At 37.8% G+C, this 15,752-nt stretch overlaps 1 protein-coding gene across 2 annotated transcripts in view; it reads left to right on the forward strand.

Annotated features, from left to right (window-relative positions):
* The first annotated feature begins 11,690 nt into the window (after positions 1-11,690).
* Positions 11,691-15,752, forward strand: part of LOC117945624 (carcinoembryonic antigen-related cell adhesion molecule 1-like) — an 8,656-nt gene continuing 4,594 nt past the window's right edge. For both annotated transcript variants that reach the window (XM_034873226.1, XM_034873227.1), the window contains exons 1-4: positions 11,691-11,851; positions 12,382-12,702; positions 13,708-13,986; positions 14,465-14,731. In XM_034873226.1, coding sequence (XP_034729117.1) covers positions 11,806-11,851; positions 12,382-12,702; positions 13,708-13,986; positions 14,465-14,731 — 913 coding nt within the window. In that variant the 5' untranslated portion in view covers positions 11,691-11,805. The remainder of the gene's footprint in view (positions 11,852-12,381; positions 12,703-13,707; positions 13,987-14,464; positions 14,732-15,752) is intronic.

Genomic DNA, 15,752 nt, shown 5'->3' on the forward strand with positions numbered 1-15,752 from the left:
AGAGAGAGAGGATCCAGAGGAGGAGCAGGACAGACGGACAGAGCTGTTGAACTCCACCAAGTCTGTGGTGTTTAAAGTTACCAAAACATTGGCAACACGCGCTGTGGGTGAAAAACACAGTGGTTTTTATACAAACTACTTCTCTTGCCTAAGAAAGGGAACATTGTTCAGTAGAGGGTAGAGATGTCAAGAGTGGGAATGCTACCGTTTTAATAATACTATGTGTAATCATGGCTTTAAACAAAGGTTTGAATGCAAGTCACATATTCATGTAGTCCCGAAAATTTTAATTTACCTGTTATTGTTTTTTTAAAGTTTACATTTATATTGATGGTCTTTCATCGTAACGTTTTACAATGGCGAGACAAAGACTATCATTCACGACTGTTACCAGATTACTCGGCAGGTTTTATTATTTTAGTTTATCCGTTGCCTAGTGCTCGGTGTAATATTTAACCAGTTATGGGTGACCTTGCTGGTTAATCTTGCCTAATTAGCTACAACCACACTAACAATTCAAATACAAGAGTTGAGCTTTTTGTTAGCCCAGAAATCAGACTGAACAGCTCCGATTGGACAAATTGAAGATGTGAATAGCTATACAGTTTGTGACCAGACTAGATTACTGTAAAGCTATTGCAGTAACAAATAATGTGTATTTACATGGTAAATGTAATGTGATTCTCATTAGTGTGTATGTGTGTGTGTGTGTGTGTGTGTGTGTGTGTGTTATATCTGCAAGATAAACAGAGCTGTTGAACTCCACCAAGTCTGTGGTGTTTAAAGTTACCAAAACATTGGAAACACGCGCTGTGGTTAAAAATTAAGTTTATATTATATTTCCCACCACATAAAAGTAAAGGACGTACACCTCCTTTTGTTTTTTTAATCATATTGTTGAAATCAGCACTTAAAGTGATACAACTAAAAATAAGGATATTGGTCATTGTCATCAGAGGCCAAGTAAAATTATTTCAATCTAAATTATTATAAAACTTAGAGACTTTAAATGTTGTTCTAAGCAAGAGACCATCCCACAATGTACAAAGTAAAGTAATTTGAACAGTTTGACAAAAAAGAAATGTTAACCTAAGGTCCACTTACTTACTTTTTCCTCTAGCTTTCAACCACATTTTATTTTTTATAATACATTTTATTTAAAATCACTCAACAATTAAACAGATTATTTGAACTAAAACACACTTATGTCTTGCTCAAATGCTACATATAATCTGCTCTCCGCACTGAAAGAGATATAACATGTGAAAGATTGTCTCACCATCAACGTTCAGTCTTGTGCTCCCAGCCAGCGGTGGTTTTCCCGATGGAAAAATACCCACACTGTATTCTCCACTGTCGTTAAGAGTCAGATTTCTGAGCTCCAGAGATCCAGTAGACATGTAGAAGGTGATCCTGCCATCATACTCTGGTTCAGTAAAGTTACCAACATTGAAACTGAATATATTTGTTTCCCCAAATTTCCAGTTCACTAGTATAAATTGGTTTTCTTGGGGAATCAGTGTTGTAGTAAATATCACCGTTTCTCCCACAGCTGCAATCAAAGGACCATCTGGCAACACACCAGCTCCTTGGGTCAAACCTGGAGGAGACAGTTACAGGTCTGGGAAGGACTGTAATAAGTTGAGGATAGTGCTGTCAAACAATTAAAATTTTTAATCACATTAATGTCATTGTTAACTTGCAATTTTTATCTATTTTAAATGTCCCTTGATATCCTTTTGTCCCATTATATTTTTTTCTCATTTTAATTCTGTTAAGTGGATCGGCTTGCTTTGTGCAAATTACTTTTTATTAAAAACAACATTGGCATATAGCCTACTGTAACATTCTGACTTGGTGCAGATAATCTCTCACACAGTGTAACACTGACCATTAATAAAATGGTGAAGAAAATACTTTGACAAGGGGGGGAGTATTCTGATCAGCTGTGTGCTTGGCCATCAAGTGGTATTTCAGACATGCTGTGATGATAGCTCGGTTCACAATGACAAAACACACAGATCACTTTGGTCTTGTAAATGTAACCATTTAGCAACTTTTAAAAGGTAAACTTTCCATTCATAATCTTATCAGCATCCATTTCGGCAAATGGATGCCAATGTAACGTTACAACTCAAAAATGAAACGTTACTACTCTTTGGCCGGCTTGCAAGTCTAAATCAGTGTGTGCAGTGTGCCTGCTTTTTTGTTTCCTGTCTAGCTTCCGTTGTGGTGTTGTAGTTTTTATAAGATTACTAGTTGTTGCAACAGCTTGTGAAAAAGAAAAAAAAAAACACAAAGTTTGCTAGGCCAATGTGAACATTAATCTCTCGATTAAAAAAAATTGACGCCATTAATTTATGCATATATTCTGCTGTCGATACACATGGATAGCAGACCTTAAGATCATTAGCTAAACTCATTTTCCAAGAATTTATCAACAAATCGATTTCTTTAAGTATAGCAAATGTCTTTTAAACAACAGCAGACAGCAGAAGACAATAGAATTTAAAAAACTAGATCCTTAACCTGTGAAAGCGTCAGAAACGATACTAAGTAAAATAAAAATATCCATTGATCCATCTCTGTGAGATATAAACAGCTGAAGAAATGACTATCTTAATAAATGTGAGCCTCGGTCGCTCTAATTATGAGTCAGTAAATGCAGAACTACCTACGTGTTGAGTTACAAAGTGTGGCTGTAAATTTGCGCCAGTGGAACATTTAATCTGAATCTGAATTATCCAGATTTGGATATTGCACTCTTTTTTTTTTTTTTCTTCTATTCAGGATCAGGTGTTCTGGTTTTTCACCGCAACATTGGACTGGATCACCCTGATCCAGATGCACCGTTTTCTAGGTTACCAAATACCAGTGCTCTAAATAGGACAACATATATTATTTTAATTTGTCATTGAAATCCGTTTGGGGGATTGTTTCAGGGGGACAAGATAATTTTTATTTTATTTTACTTTTTATACTGAATAACTTAATTGGTAGCCTAAGTCTACTTAATCTACTTTATCACTGTTACAACGGTTACACAAGTCAAATGCAAAAAAAAAATATAAACACTAAATGATACAAATGTATTGCTTGACCAATTTTAAAGTTTTACTACATTTTCTTCCTGGAATCCACTCATAAATCAGGATAATCCTTTTTTTTGGGGGATCAAAGTTATCCCAATCCTACTGAAAAGTTTTGAAAACGCAAACTGAAGGTTTGATCCAGATTAAAACTAGGATTTGATTCTGTGATCTAATCTGATTTCAGATTCCTTCTTTCCCTTTTGATTAACCCATTTTCAAGATTTGATCCAATTCCATAACCAATATCAAAACAGTTTACCTTTGAACAACTGGTCTATCAGATAAGCTGCAGCCCTGTTTTAAAATTGTAAGGTGTTGCCCTCTAGTGGTGCGATCAAGGACATGCACAGACATATGGACTTTTTCTTTTTTTCTTTTTTTTTTAACCCGGAGGAGAGTTCAAATCTTAATTTAATTTTTTAAATCATAATTCAGCTCAAGGTCAGGTTCGCAAAACTGCAGTAGACAAAACAATCACCTGTTCTCTCTAAATAGGGGGCATATACAGTATATTGATATGCCCCCTGGCTATGCACAGAGAAGCATCATACTCCATACTAGCTCAGTTGTAGCTTTAAAGTTTTTCTAAAATTATATATTTGCTGAAACATTCACCTTTGAAAAGTGTTACTGTAAGGTAATCGTCAAATTGCTAACCAGTTGAGTTAGCTGACATGTTTGCACAGCAGATTGTAAGGAAAAAACACTTGATTGTCCTCAACCTTTTTATATGAAAAAATGTATTACTTCCCTTGAAATTTTAATGGCAACAATCAATGGGAAAATCTTCATACATTTTTTTATTTTTATTTATATAGACAGACAATTTTTACATATGGGGTAACTGCTTCTTAGTGAAGAATGACATCACTTGGAATGACTTCCATTTCTGACTATATAATTTACTAGGAAGTAATTTTTAACAGGTTTTTATGAAGACTGGTGACTGGTATGTATACCTCATATAGGCTGTGCTTTTTTTTTGTGTATTTTCGGATACCTGTTCTTATACTACTCACACTGTAAACCAGTGTGTGCTGCAACAACATTCACTTTGCAATGAAAGCACTGTGCTCCACTTGTCCAATTTCAAAAAGGCTTTATTTGAGGACTATTAGTAGAATTTATTTTAGACCTTTCAAAAAAATTTCCATGATACAGAAAAGTTTGAGAAGAGAATGCAGTATTACACTACACTAAATGTATTGCGTTCCGTTGTGATTGGCATTTTTCAGTGCTGCATTGTGATTTAGATATCTTTTTGTTAAGTGGCTTCATCTGCTATTGGTATTTCACAAGCTGCCATCAAACAGGGAAATAGTCATCCACAGAATCTGCTGACTAGACTAATGTTTAAATACTTAGTATTTTACTACTTATATTATATTACTACTGGTGAGAAGCTGTTGGACCATCCTATGTGAACAAAACCCCCAACTATATCTGACACTGTTAAGCATCAATAATCAATGGCTACATTTTGAGAAGTTAATAAAACCTTTTTTCTACTGTATCAAGTGGTAGGAGCTTACCTGAGATCACTCCCAGGAGGATGCAGTGTATCACAGCTATTTCCATTATGTCTGGAGTATCAGAAGAGAAAAAGAGTGATTACAACCCTTCACTGTGCCTTTTCTAATTTCAGAATAATGTATGCTGGTATCAATATGTGACGGTAGAACAAGGAAGTACTTTGCGGTGTTTTTTTCTCCATGTAATCATTTCCACCATGTAATCATTAACAATGTACGAAACGCGCAACTTCGGAAAATGCCATACTTCTTGTGAAGGAGTTTGTATTATGCTTAAATAGGAACAACTCTCAACATGACTAAACAGTCAGTGGTTTGACTTATTTAGATTATAGATTTTTGCTCTGAGGTGCCAACATTAAAAGTAATAGATACCTTTTGGAAAACACAATCATTGTTTACAAATGATTTGATTAACAAACAGTCCTGTACTAAAAGTGTAAAGTCCTACTGTGTGATATAATATAGTTGGTACTGGGTTTATCTCATTATGCAGAAAAACTTTGTAACTCAACACGTAGGTAGTTCTGCATTTATTGAATAATAGTTAGATAATTGTTATTAAGATAGTCAAAGTTTGAGTGTCATTTCCTGAGCTACTTATATCACAGAGATATTGATGGATATTTTACCTTTTCTTTGTATTGACTCTGTGGCGTTTACAGGTAACAATTTGATTTTTCAATGTCTGCTGATGTCAATTTTAGATGAACGCCTAAGCATGTGTCTTGTTTTACACTTGTTAGTGAACGTATATGGTATTTAAATAGAGAAAACACAGAAAGCCTTTTTTTGCAATCACCATATACGAATTACAGTAAACCAACATTCACTGTAGCGTTTGACAGAAACATGTAAAAGAGCAAAGATACCAATATGTCCAGGTCAGATGTCTGAGGTTACATACAGTGGGGTTCAAAAGTTTGGGCACCCCACGTAAAAAATTGTATTAATGTGCATAAACCAAGAAAAGATGGAAAAAATCTCCAAAAGGCATCAAATGACAGATTAGACATTTGTATTATGTCACAAAAAGTTAGATTTTTTTCCCCCATCATTTACACTTTCAAAATAAAATAAAACAAAAAATGGTGTGTTCAAAAGTCAAGTAGAAGTGAAATATGAGCCGTTTTACAAAAATTGATGGCTAAATGCAAATTTTGTCCAACTGTGTGTTGGAGTTCAGGCCTGCTGTGAGCTAGATGGATCTTCGTCATGGCCGGCAGCCCACGTTACACAATACCTGCACAAAGTCACCGTTTCTGGGTTACTGGACTGCCAGACGCTGCTGCCCTGACAGAGCTCCAGGGCCTGCAGTTCGCTGTTCTCCCTCCCCTCTCCGTGTGTGTGTGTGTGTGTGTGTGTGTGTGTGTGTGTGTGTGTGTGGGGTCAGCGTGTTTGTTAAGCCCGCAATCTCTTACCACATGTTCCAGTTAATCTTATAATGAATGTGTGTTGTTATTTTAACAAACAAATTACCATTAATTTTCATAAAACATCTTATATTTGACCTTTTTATATAGTAAAATTTATTTCTCACATAAAAAAACATCAGAAGTGAATTTAGTAACGAAATGGCAAACGAATAATGTATAACATTGCAGTGTCTCAAATATAAGACCTGCTTTATTGTTCCCAATGTATGTGTATGTGGTTTTCTCAACCATTCAGCGTGCAGCTCATCTCAATATTCATGAGCATACCATGTTCGGAAGAAAAGCGCTTGTTCCAAATTCACAGGGTAGTTTAGGGCCAATAAAATAGCAACCGGGCCATTTTCAGCCCAATCAATGTTACATACTCTATTAGGAAACCTTAAGAAACAGTGTGAAATATCCTATGTAATCATTCTATCACCACTTTAAGTTCCGATAATTTTGCTATAAATCCAAACGGAGTTATGTAAAGCTTTTCCAAACGTTTTCCTTTACTTTGGTTTTCATTGTGCCATTGTTTAATGTGTTAAAAAGATTGCTAAAGCTATTGCTAATTGCTAGCTACGATGCTAACACTAAAACTAAAACGGTTAACCCATATTGCTAGTTGTGGTCTAGGCCAATGGTGGCCTAGAGGTTACCGGAGAGATTACAGCGGCCAAAAGTTCCAGCTCGCAAGTAAAAGTGGGTTTACTTGTGAGCCCAAATTCCGGTTATGAACCCTCCATAGTAAGGCTATGGAGACTGTTGTGGAAGTTTCTGTTCAGCGAGGGAGGAATTTCCGTGAAGAAGAGACCTTGTTGAAACAAAATAAAGACAGGCTGCAAACTGGATTAAAAATGTAGGTATTCGGTGGAAAGGTTTAATTGTTTTATGCAGAGAAAAATCAAATGACGAGAACCGCTTTCACAATGTACAGAGTTACAGAGTGGCAACAGTTCTGGTGAATACAATCAGTAATACCCCTCCTTATATCCCTGTGCATCTGTTTCTAGTGCGTCAAGAATGGCTGTAGCCGTCATTCTGTCTGAGAAATCAGAGATTTTTCTCGTCTGTAGAATGCTTCATGGCTCCAACCTTGCTTACAGTGGAGAAATAGGCATAGGCAACTCTCTAGCTGCTGGCATAATCCAACCCTTGTCATCTCCAGTAGGTGCAGGATTCTTTTTTGTCAAGACAAAGGATAAGACATCCATGCATAGACCAAATTATATTACTCTTGAATTAATATCCTCTACCTCTACTTAACTCTGCTTTGAACCCCTTCATGATGCCACTGTGTTTCTAAACTTGACCTGCGTAATGCCTACCATCTTGTCTGGATCCAATGGGGACAAATGGAAGACAGCATGCATACTCCTCTAGGACATTTTGATTACCTTGTCATGCCATTCGGACTCAAAAACGCCCCAGCAGTTTTTCAAGGTACGGTGAAAGATGTCTTAAGAGATTTTCTAAACCACTTTGTTTTTGTCTACCTTGACGATATTTTGATTTTTCTTCAAGTCCCATGATGAACACGTTTCCCACGTCCGTCAGGTCCTCAAACGCCTTTTGAAGAATAAACTATATTTATTGAAAGCTGAAAAGTGCAAGTTTCACTAGCAGTCTGTTCCTTTCTTTGGTTTTATTATCTTACTATCTGTGCTTGGAGTAAGGCTTCTCACCAGTCTCCCTCGGGAATGTTACTGCCTCTCCTTTTTTTCCGAGTCATCCCTGGTCTCATGTGGCTTTGGGTTTTGTCACTGGTCTTCCAAAGTCAGAAGGTAACGACACAATACTTACCATCTTGGACAGGTTCTTTAAATCTTCTCATTTTTGTTGCATTACCTAAATTACCGTCTGCTAGTGAGACAACTTACCTCTTAGTCCAACATGTATTCCGTCCCCATGGAAAACCTGTGGACATTGTTTCCGACAAAGACCCACAATTTATCTTGTGTATGGAAGGAATTTTGTTCTACTCTGGGTGCCTCTGTCAGTCTCTCCTCAGGCTTCCACCCACAAAACTACTGGCCAGATGGAGAGGGCCAATCAAGACCTGGAGGAGGCCCTTTGCTGTGTGGCGGCTCCGAATCTCTCCTCTTGGGCCAGACATCTCCCATGAGTTGAGTACGCCCACAATTCGCTCACCTCGTCTGCCACCGGCCTCTCTCCTTTTGAGGTATGTCTGGGCTATCAAAGGTCCTAGCTGTTCCATCTGTTCAGGAGAACCTTCAGCGCTGCCCTGAGGTTTTGGCTTACACCCGTGGGGCTCTTCTCCCAACCACTGAGAGGAACAAGAGTGGCAGACACAGAACCCCTGCACCCCAGATTCTACCAGGGCAGGAAATCTGTCTCACTTCCAGGAACATTCCTCTGCGCACAGACTCCCATAAACTGTCGCCCCAGTGGTCTGTGGTCAGTCCGGCTGCGATTCGATTGAAGTTGCCCCAATCAATGAGGGTCCATCCTACCTTTGATGTTTCTCAGCCCCAGTCTGTTTCCTCCAGCCTGTTGTGTCCGCCTGTGGATCCCCCTCCTCCGGTTCGTACCATCGATGACCTGGCTTATATGGTTTGGAGGTTGCTGAGTGTCCGGAGGCAGGGTAGGGGTTTTCAATATCTGGTGGACTGGGAGGGTTAAGGTCCCAAAGAGCGGACCTGGATCCCTAGACTTTTCATTCTGGACCTTCAGTTGGTGAAGGACGTTCTGCCGGTTTACCTCTTCCCTTGTCCCTTGTATATTCTGTCTGTGTGTTTGTCTTCACCTGCCGTGGCGAGAGACACTGAGGATCTAGGTCATGCTCTCATGCTCTGTTCCAGCCCAGCTGCAGCACATTCCACAAATACCCTCTGCAGTTTATCTACCCGGGCTGTCCACCTCTTCAGTGCCATATCATTGCAACCATACGTGTGGTAACTCGACTCTGAGTACCAACTAGCCATTCTACTCCTAGACCCCCTACATTTTTTGCTCTGCACTTTGTTGTTTTGCTCCAGTTTAACTTTGTCTCTTCCGTTCAGATCCTGTTCTGAACCTGCTGTCTCCTGCTCCACTCCTGCTGTACCCTGCTTGCCTGCTGCTAGCTCGCCTCGCTACTCGGCTCTCATCACTTTCTCGACCGGACCCCTTGGTGAGCAAAGACTGGACGCTCACTTTTAGGCTTTTAACTCACATTAACAAAAGAGCACACAACACACCTGTTTTAGCAGCATTTCACTGGTTACCAGTCCAGTATAGAATTCAGTTGAAAATCCTTTTTTTACTTTTAGAGCCCTGCACAGCCAAGTTCCTCCATACATCTCTGACTTGATCCAGATCCACACTCTCACCCGTTGTCTGAGGTCATTAGGTCAGAGACCGCCCGCACTCATTTTAAAACCAGAGGGGACCGATCATTCCAAACACCGGCTCCTAGGCTGTGGAATGACTTTCCTCCCTCTCTACGTTGGGAATTCTGTCAAATCTTTTAAAAAGCAATTGAAGACTCAAGACTTAGTTAGTCGAGGGTTTTTTAATGGTAGGTTGTGGTGCAGGTCTCTGCACCTTTTCAAGACTGTTTAAATATTTAAACTGACTTTCAATGTCCATGCTGTGTGTCTCTGTGTTCCGGGTCAAAGCAGAAGCTTAACAGTCTCAGTCCACCTTGTCTGACGTTATTGTGTAATCTTGTTCCAGCTCTTTGTCAAAACTGTGTAATGTTTACAGATAAATAATATTTAAAACCAATACTTCACATTCAATTATTCTAGAAGACTGATGTATCGTTTCAAAGTTACAGCATCATCAAAGTTACCAAAATTCATTCTGAGGGGGACTGTACCAAATGTCAGGGCAGTCCATCCCAGTCTCACGGCAGTTTGTAAAATGGTCATGTTTAGTGCTGGCCGGTATAACGGTTCACACCAAATACCGGTCTATATTTTCGTTGTATGAATTTTTAATTGCATGACACTGTTTCAGATGGACTCTTTTCAATGGTCACGGCTCCAGTAGCAGGATAAACAGTAGTTTTCTGGTGTTACATTACGGTGACGATGGATAGGATAGACATCAAAAGTTCCAAAATTGAAGCTGCAGAACTAGTAGAACATGGCGACACAGAAGAACTTAGAACAATCCACCTACAGACCGTTGAGAAAGACGGGTTCAGAGCAATGATTAAAACCATGGATTTAAGATGTCTTGCCTTGCCGAAATACTTCCCCTAACGTTATTAAAACACCAAAGCAAGCTGCGGAGCTATGCCCACTGTTCTACAACAACCTAACGTTACCTGTGTTAAAGTGCAGTCTTACAACTATTTTGTTTTGAAAAGTAACCATGTTAAAGTTGTTGGTAAGCGTATTTATTTAAGTTATTAAGTTATTAAGTCTCCTTAATATAACATTTTTTTTATAATCCGACAGTACTAAATACTAACAGTAAAATAAGCCATTATAAACTTATATAAATACCCAATCAAGTAAAAAGAAAATACCGTGAAACCCCCAGAATCTTAGAAAATCCGGTGATGTAAATGTTTAGTCATACCGCCCAGCACTAGTCACGTAAGTGAATCTATTGATTCGTGTACACGGAAATGTTGTTTTTATTTATTTTTTTTGTGGTGGTGAGCATTAATTTTACTCTAATGTATTTCAATGGGAAGCATCTTTTGTTGCTAGCAAATACCAGTTCTACTAAATTGCAAACATTAAAATCAAAGTGAGCCACATGCTGAAAATGTTGAACATCAAAGATGCTATTTAACTAGTTTTGTTATCTGATTGTGATGAACTGCTTATTCCCTGTTCTAGCTTCAGGGAGAGTAAAACATCCAAGAAGATATCCCGCTCAGTAAATCAGATCAGTAACACTTTGCTCAACATATATTACCCCCCAAACAACCAGAACTACAATTGCACAACAGGAGGGCAGCATAATGCAGCTTTAGGCATGAAAGTGTTCTGCAGATTTTTTTTTCAGAAGTGTAAAGACCCTTCTGAAAAAACAGTAACTACCCTCCTAAAAAATGTTAACTACCCTTCTGAAAGAGTAACTACCCTATTGAAAAATGGTAAGTAATCATTTGTTAACCTTCTGAAAAACAGTAACCTTTTTATCGTAGGCGCCTCATCTAATTATAACAGTGGGTTTTTGCCCCTGTAAAATTATCAAAATTGCAGCAACAGCCTTTTTCAGTTTAGTGTGAATAATTTTGTTGACAGTTTTGATAAAATATTTTTTGAAGTTTTAATTATTCAAATAACACCAAAAGAATTACAATTATGTATTGCCATTTGCAAGAAAACTATGTCCTGCTTGGTGCGGTTACTTATTCTAAATATAAAGGCTACTTGAAACTAGTAGTATAGAGAACATGCACATTGTGGCAGAGTTTCCTTTGCTGTTTTTAGTATTTATTAAAACAATAAGATACACTGGTAAGTTAGTCAGAGTTGTGTTAATATATTTAGTGTTTTGTTTACATTTCATATAAAATGATTTAACTGTTAAGCCTTTTTTTATATTTGCCCCTGCCGCCCAAAATGTCTGTGTACGTCCCTGTTTACACCACTAGAGGTCGACGTCTTACAGCTCTAGAACATGTCTGCAGCTTTATTTATCTCAATATGCAGGCACACTTTATAACTCAATACGTAGGTAGTTCTGCATTTACTGACTCCTAATTAGAGCGCCCGGAGGCTCACATTTATTAAGGAAGTCAAAGTTTGATGGCTGTCATTTCTTCAGCTGTTTATATCTCACAGAGATAGATAAATGGATATTTTAACTTTACTTAGTATAGTTTCTGCCGCCTTTACAGGTAAGAATAGTTTTTAATCGTCTTCTGCTGTCAGTATTTAAAATACCGTTCCTATACTTAAAGAAATCGTTGATTTGTTGAAAAGTTGTTGGAAATGAGTTTAGCTGCTGATCTTGACGTCTGCTATCTATGTGTCTCGACAGCAGAACGGAAAGACCATACGCGCAAGTTAGACTACCAATGAAAGTAACTTAATTGCTGAAACAATTTATTTGTAGTTACGCGTATGCCATGTAGGAAATACGTAAATGTGTTTTTTTTTATTTCATATTCATAATAATGAGATCAAATAGTTTAGCCTGAATCGTATGAATCAAAATCTTCATAGATTATGATAGATAGACAAATGCTTATGATTGACAACCACCTTAACTTCATTGTTTGTTTTCAAATAGACATCTGTACTAATGTATTCTGGGAAAAAAAACATTTTTTATGCTTTTAATTTGGATTGTGATCATTATGTTTCAGTGGCCATTTTGCAATGTCCTCAATACAGTCCTTCCCAGACCTGTAACTGTCTCCTCCAGGTTTGACCCAAGGAGCTGGTGTGTTGCCAGATGGTCCTTTGATTGCAGCTGTGGGAGAATCGGTTATATTTACTACAACACTGACTCCCCAAGAAAACCAATTTATAGTAGTGAACTGGAAATTTGGGGCAACAAATATATTCACTTTCAGTAATGGTAACTTTACTGAACCAGAGTATGAAGGCAGGATCACCTTCTTCATGTCTACTGGATCTCTTGAGCTCAGGAATCTGACTCTTAACGACAGTGGAGAATACAGTGTGGGTATTTTTCCTTCGGGAAAACCACCGCTGGCTGGGAGCACAAGACTGAACGTTGATGGTGAGACAATCTTTCACATGTTCCATCTCTTTCAGTGCTGAGAGCAGATTGTGTGTAGCAGTTGAGCAAGACATAAATGTGTTTTAGTTCAAATAATCTGTTTAATTGTTGAGTGATTTTAAATAAAATGTATTAGAAAAAATAAAATGTGGTTGAAAGCTAGAGGAAAAAGTAAGTAAGTGGACCTTTGGTTAACATTAGTTTTTTGTCAAACTGTTCAAATTACTTTACTTTGTACATTGTTGGATGGTCTCTTGCTGAGAATAATATTTAAAGTCTCCAAGTTTTATAATAATTTAAATTTAAATAATTTTACTTGGCCTCTGATGACAATGACCAATATCCTTATTTTTAGTTGTATAACTTTAAGTGCTGATTTCAACAATATGTTTAAAGAAACAAAACAAAGAAGGTGTACGTCCTTCTTTACTTTTATGTGGTGGAAAATATAAAAAAAGACAATCTTTCACATGTTCCATCTCTTTCAGTGCTGAGTGCAGATTATGTGTGGCATTCTAGCAAGACATAAATGTTTTTTAGTTCAAATAATTGTGTTCAGTAATTTTGAAAAATATCTATTAAAAATAGTCAAAAAGAATTTACATTCTTTTGACATCATAAAATTATTACAATACACCAAGACAAAACAAATACTGTACTGCAATTTTTAAAATGTGGTTTAAAGCTAGAGAAAAAGCAAGCAAGTAAGTGGAACTTAGGTTAACATTTCTCTTTTGTCAAACTGTTCAAATTACTTTGCTTTGTACATTGTGGGATGGTCTCTTGCTTAGAACAACATTTAAAGTCTTATAATAATTTAGATTGAAATAATTTTACTTGGCCTCTGATGACGATGACCAATATCCTTATTTTTAGTTGTATAACTTTAAGTGCTGATTTCAACAATATGTTAAAAAAACAAAAACAAATGAGGTGTACCTTCTTCTTTACTTTTGTTATGTACAGTATTGGAAAATATAATATAATTGTGTTTTTCACCCACAGCGCGTGTTGCCAATGTTTTGGTTACTTTAAACACCACAGACTTGGTGGAGTTCAACAGCTCTGTCCGTCTGTCCTGCTCCTCCTCTGGATCCTCTCTCTCTTTCCTCTGGCTGAACAGCAGCTCTGAGGTTACAGCCAGTGACAGAGTTCAGCTCACTGATGGAGGCTCCACTCTCACCATAGTTAACATAACCCGCTACGACCAGGGACCGTTCAGGTGTCGTGTGTCCAATCCTGTCAGTAATGGCACCAGTAATCCAATAACCCTCTCCATCAGCTGTGAGTTACTAACATCATAGGCATTATTTATGCGGGGGATGGGGGGATCACATACATAACATGGTTAAATACATGCAAACATCGCTAGATAGTTGAACATCTCAACACCCTACTGCTGAATCCAAAGTTACGCCCTTGACTAACCTACATGCTCAGTTTTCATCTGAAATTTCAATGCAACCAGAGTCAATGTTTAGATTATTGTCACAGATTAGTAAAATGTTTTTCTTGTCTTTTTGTTCCCCATGGGTTGTACAAATGATTAGAAATACATTTTTCAATCTAAGAGAATCTTGCACAACATCACTGCAAACTACAGCACTGTGTGGGTCGTATCAAGTCAGTTTAATTTAGAAAGCGAGCATTGCTGCGCTGTTATGTTACATTATATCATACAGAGGTTTTTTTTTTCTTATGACTTGATGATAATGCAGTTGTGCATACTAACTTGTTGCTGTTGTTTTCCCTCCACATTCAGATGGCCCAGAAGATATTAATTTGACAATATCTCCGTTACAAGAATACCATGTGGAAGGGTCGGACATCACCCTGTCCTGCTCGGCTAACTCCAGACCTGCTGCCCAGTTTCACTGGTTTCTGAATGGAGACCTGCTGTCTGATACTGGACCAGAGCTCAGACTAATGAACATCCAGATGGGACAGAGTGGGAACTACAGCTGTCAGGCCTTTAACAACAAAACTCTGAGATATGAAACATCTCAGGCTGCAGCTGTCTCTGTACTGAGTAAGTTTGAATGAAAGGTTTTGCGTCAATAAATAAGGATAGAAATATGGGAGGGTCCTGAGATAGTATCAGATAAAAAGTTTCGAAAATATAAAAAGGTGAGCTAAACAATTGTGGAACATATAGAAACAATATGTACTCTTCATATGTTTGCATTTAAGAACCGTCTGAAATTTGTGTTTGTACAGAGACAACTAAGGCTCAGAATGAAAAATCTCTGAGATCATAGAAAAATCACTTCCTGGGGATGCCAGTAGCACAGCAACATCTGTGGCAAGCAGATATAACTAACACACACACACACATTAAAGAGAATCACATTACATTTACCATGTAAATACACATTATTTGTTACTGCAATAGCTTTACAGTAATCTAGTCTGGTCACAAACTGTATAGCTATTCACATCTTCAATTTGTCCAATCGGAGCTGTTCAGTCTGATTTCTGGGCTAACAAAAAGTTCAACTCTTGTCTTTGTATTGTTAGTGTGGTTGTAGCTAATTAGGCAAGATTAACCAGCAAGGTCACCCATAACTGGTTAAATATTACACCAAGCACTAGGCAACGGATAAGCTAGAATAATAAAACCTGCCGAGTAATCTGGTAACATGAATGGTCGTGAATGATGGTCTTTGCCTCATTGTTGTAAAACGTTCGGATGAAAGACCATCAATATAAATGTAAACTTTAAAAAACATAACGTGTAACGGATAGATTAAAATTTTCGGGACTACGTGAATATGTGACTCTCATACAAACCTTCGTTTAAAGCCATGATTACACATAGTATTATTAAAACAGTAGCATTCCCACTCTTGACATTTCTACCCTCTACTGAACAATGTTCCCTTTCTTAGGCAAGAAAAGTAGTTTGTATAAAAACCACTGTGTTTCTCACCCTTAGCGCGTGTTGCCAATGTTTTGGTAACTTTAAACACCAAAGACTTGGTGGAGTTCAACAGCTCTGTCCGTCTGTCCTGCTCCTCCTCTGGATCCTCTCTCTCTTTCCTCTGGCTGAA

The sequence above is a fragment of the Etheostoma cragini genome, chromosome 6 (genome assembly GCF_013103735.1).
Source record: "Etheostoma cragini isolate CJK2018 chromosome 6, CSU_Ecrag_1.0, whole genome shotgun sequence".
NCBI lineage: Eukaryota > Metazoa > Chordata > Actinopteri > Perciformes > Percidae > Etheostoma > Etheostoma cragini.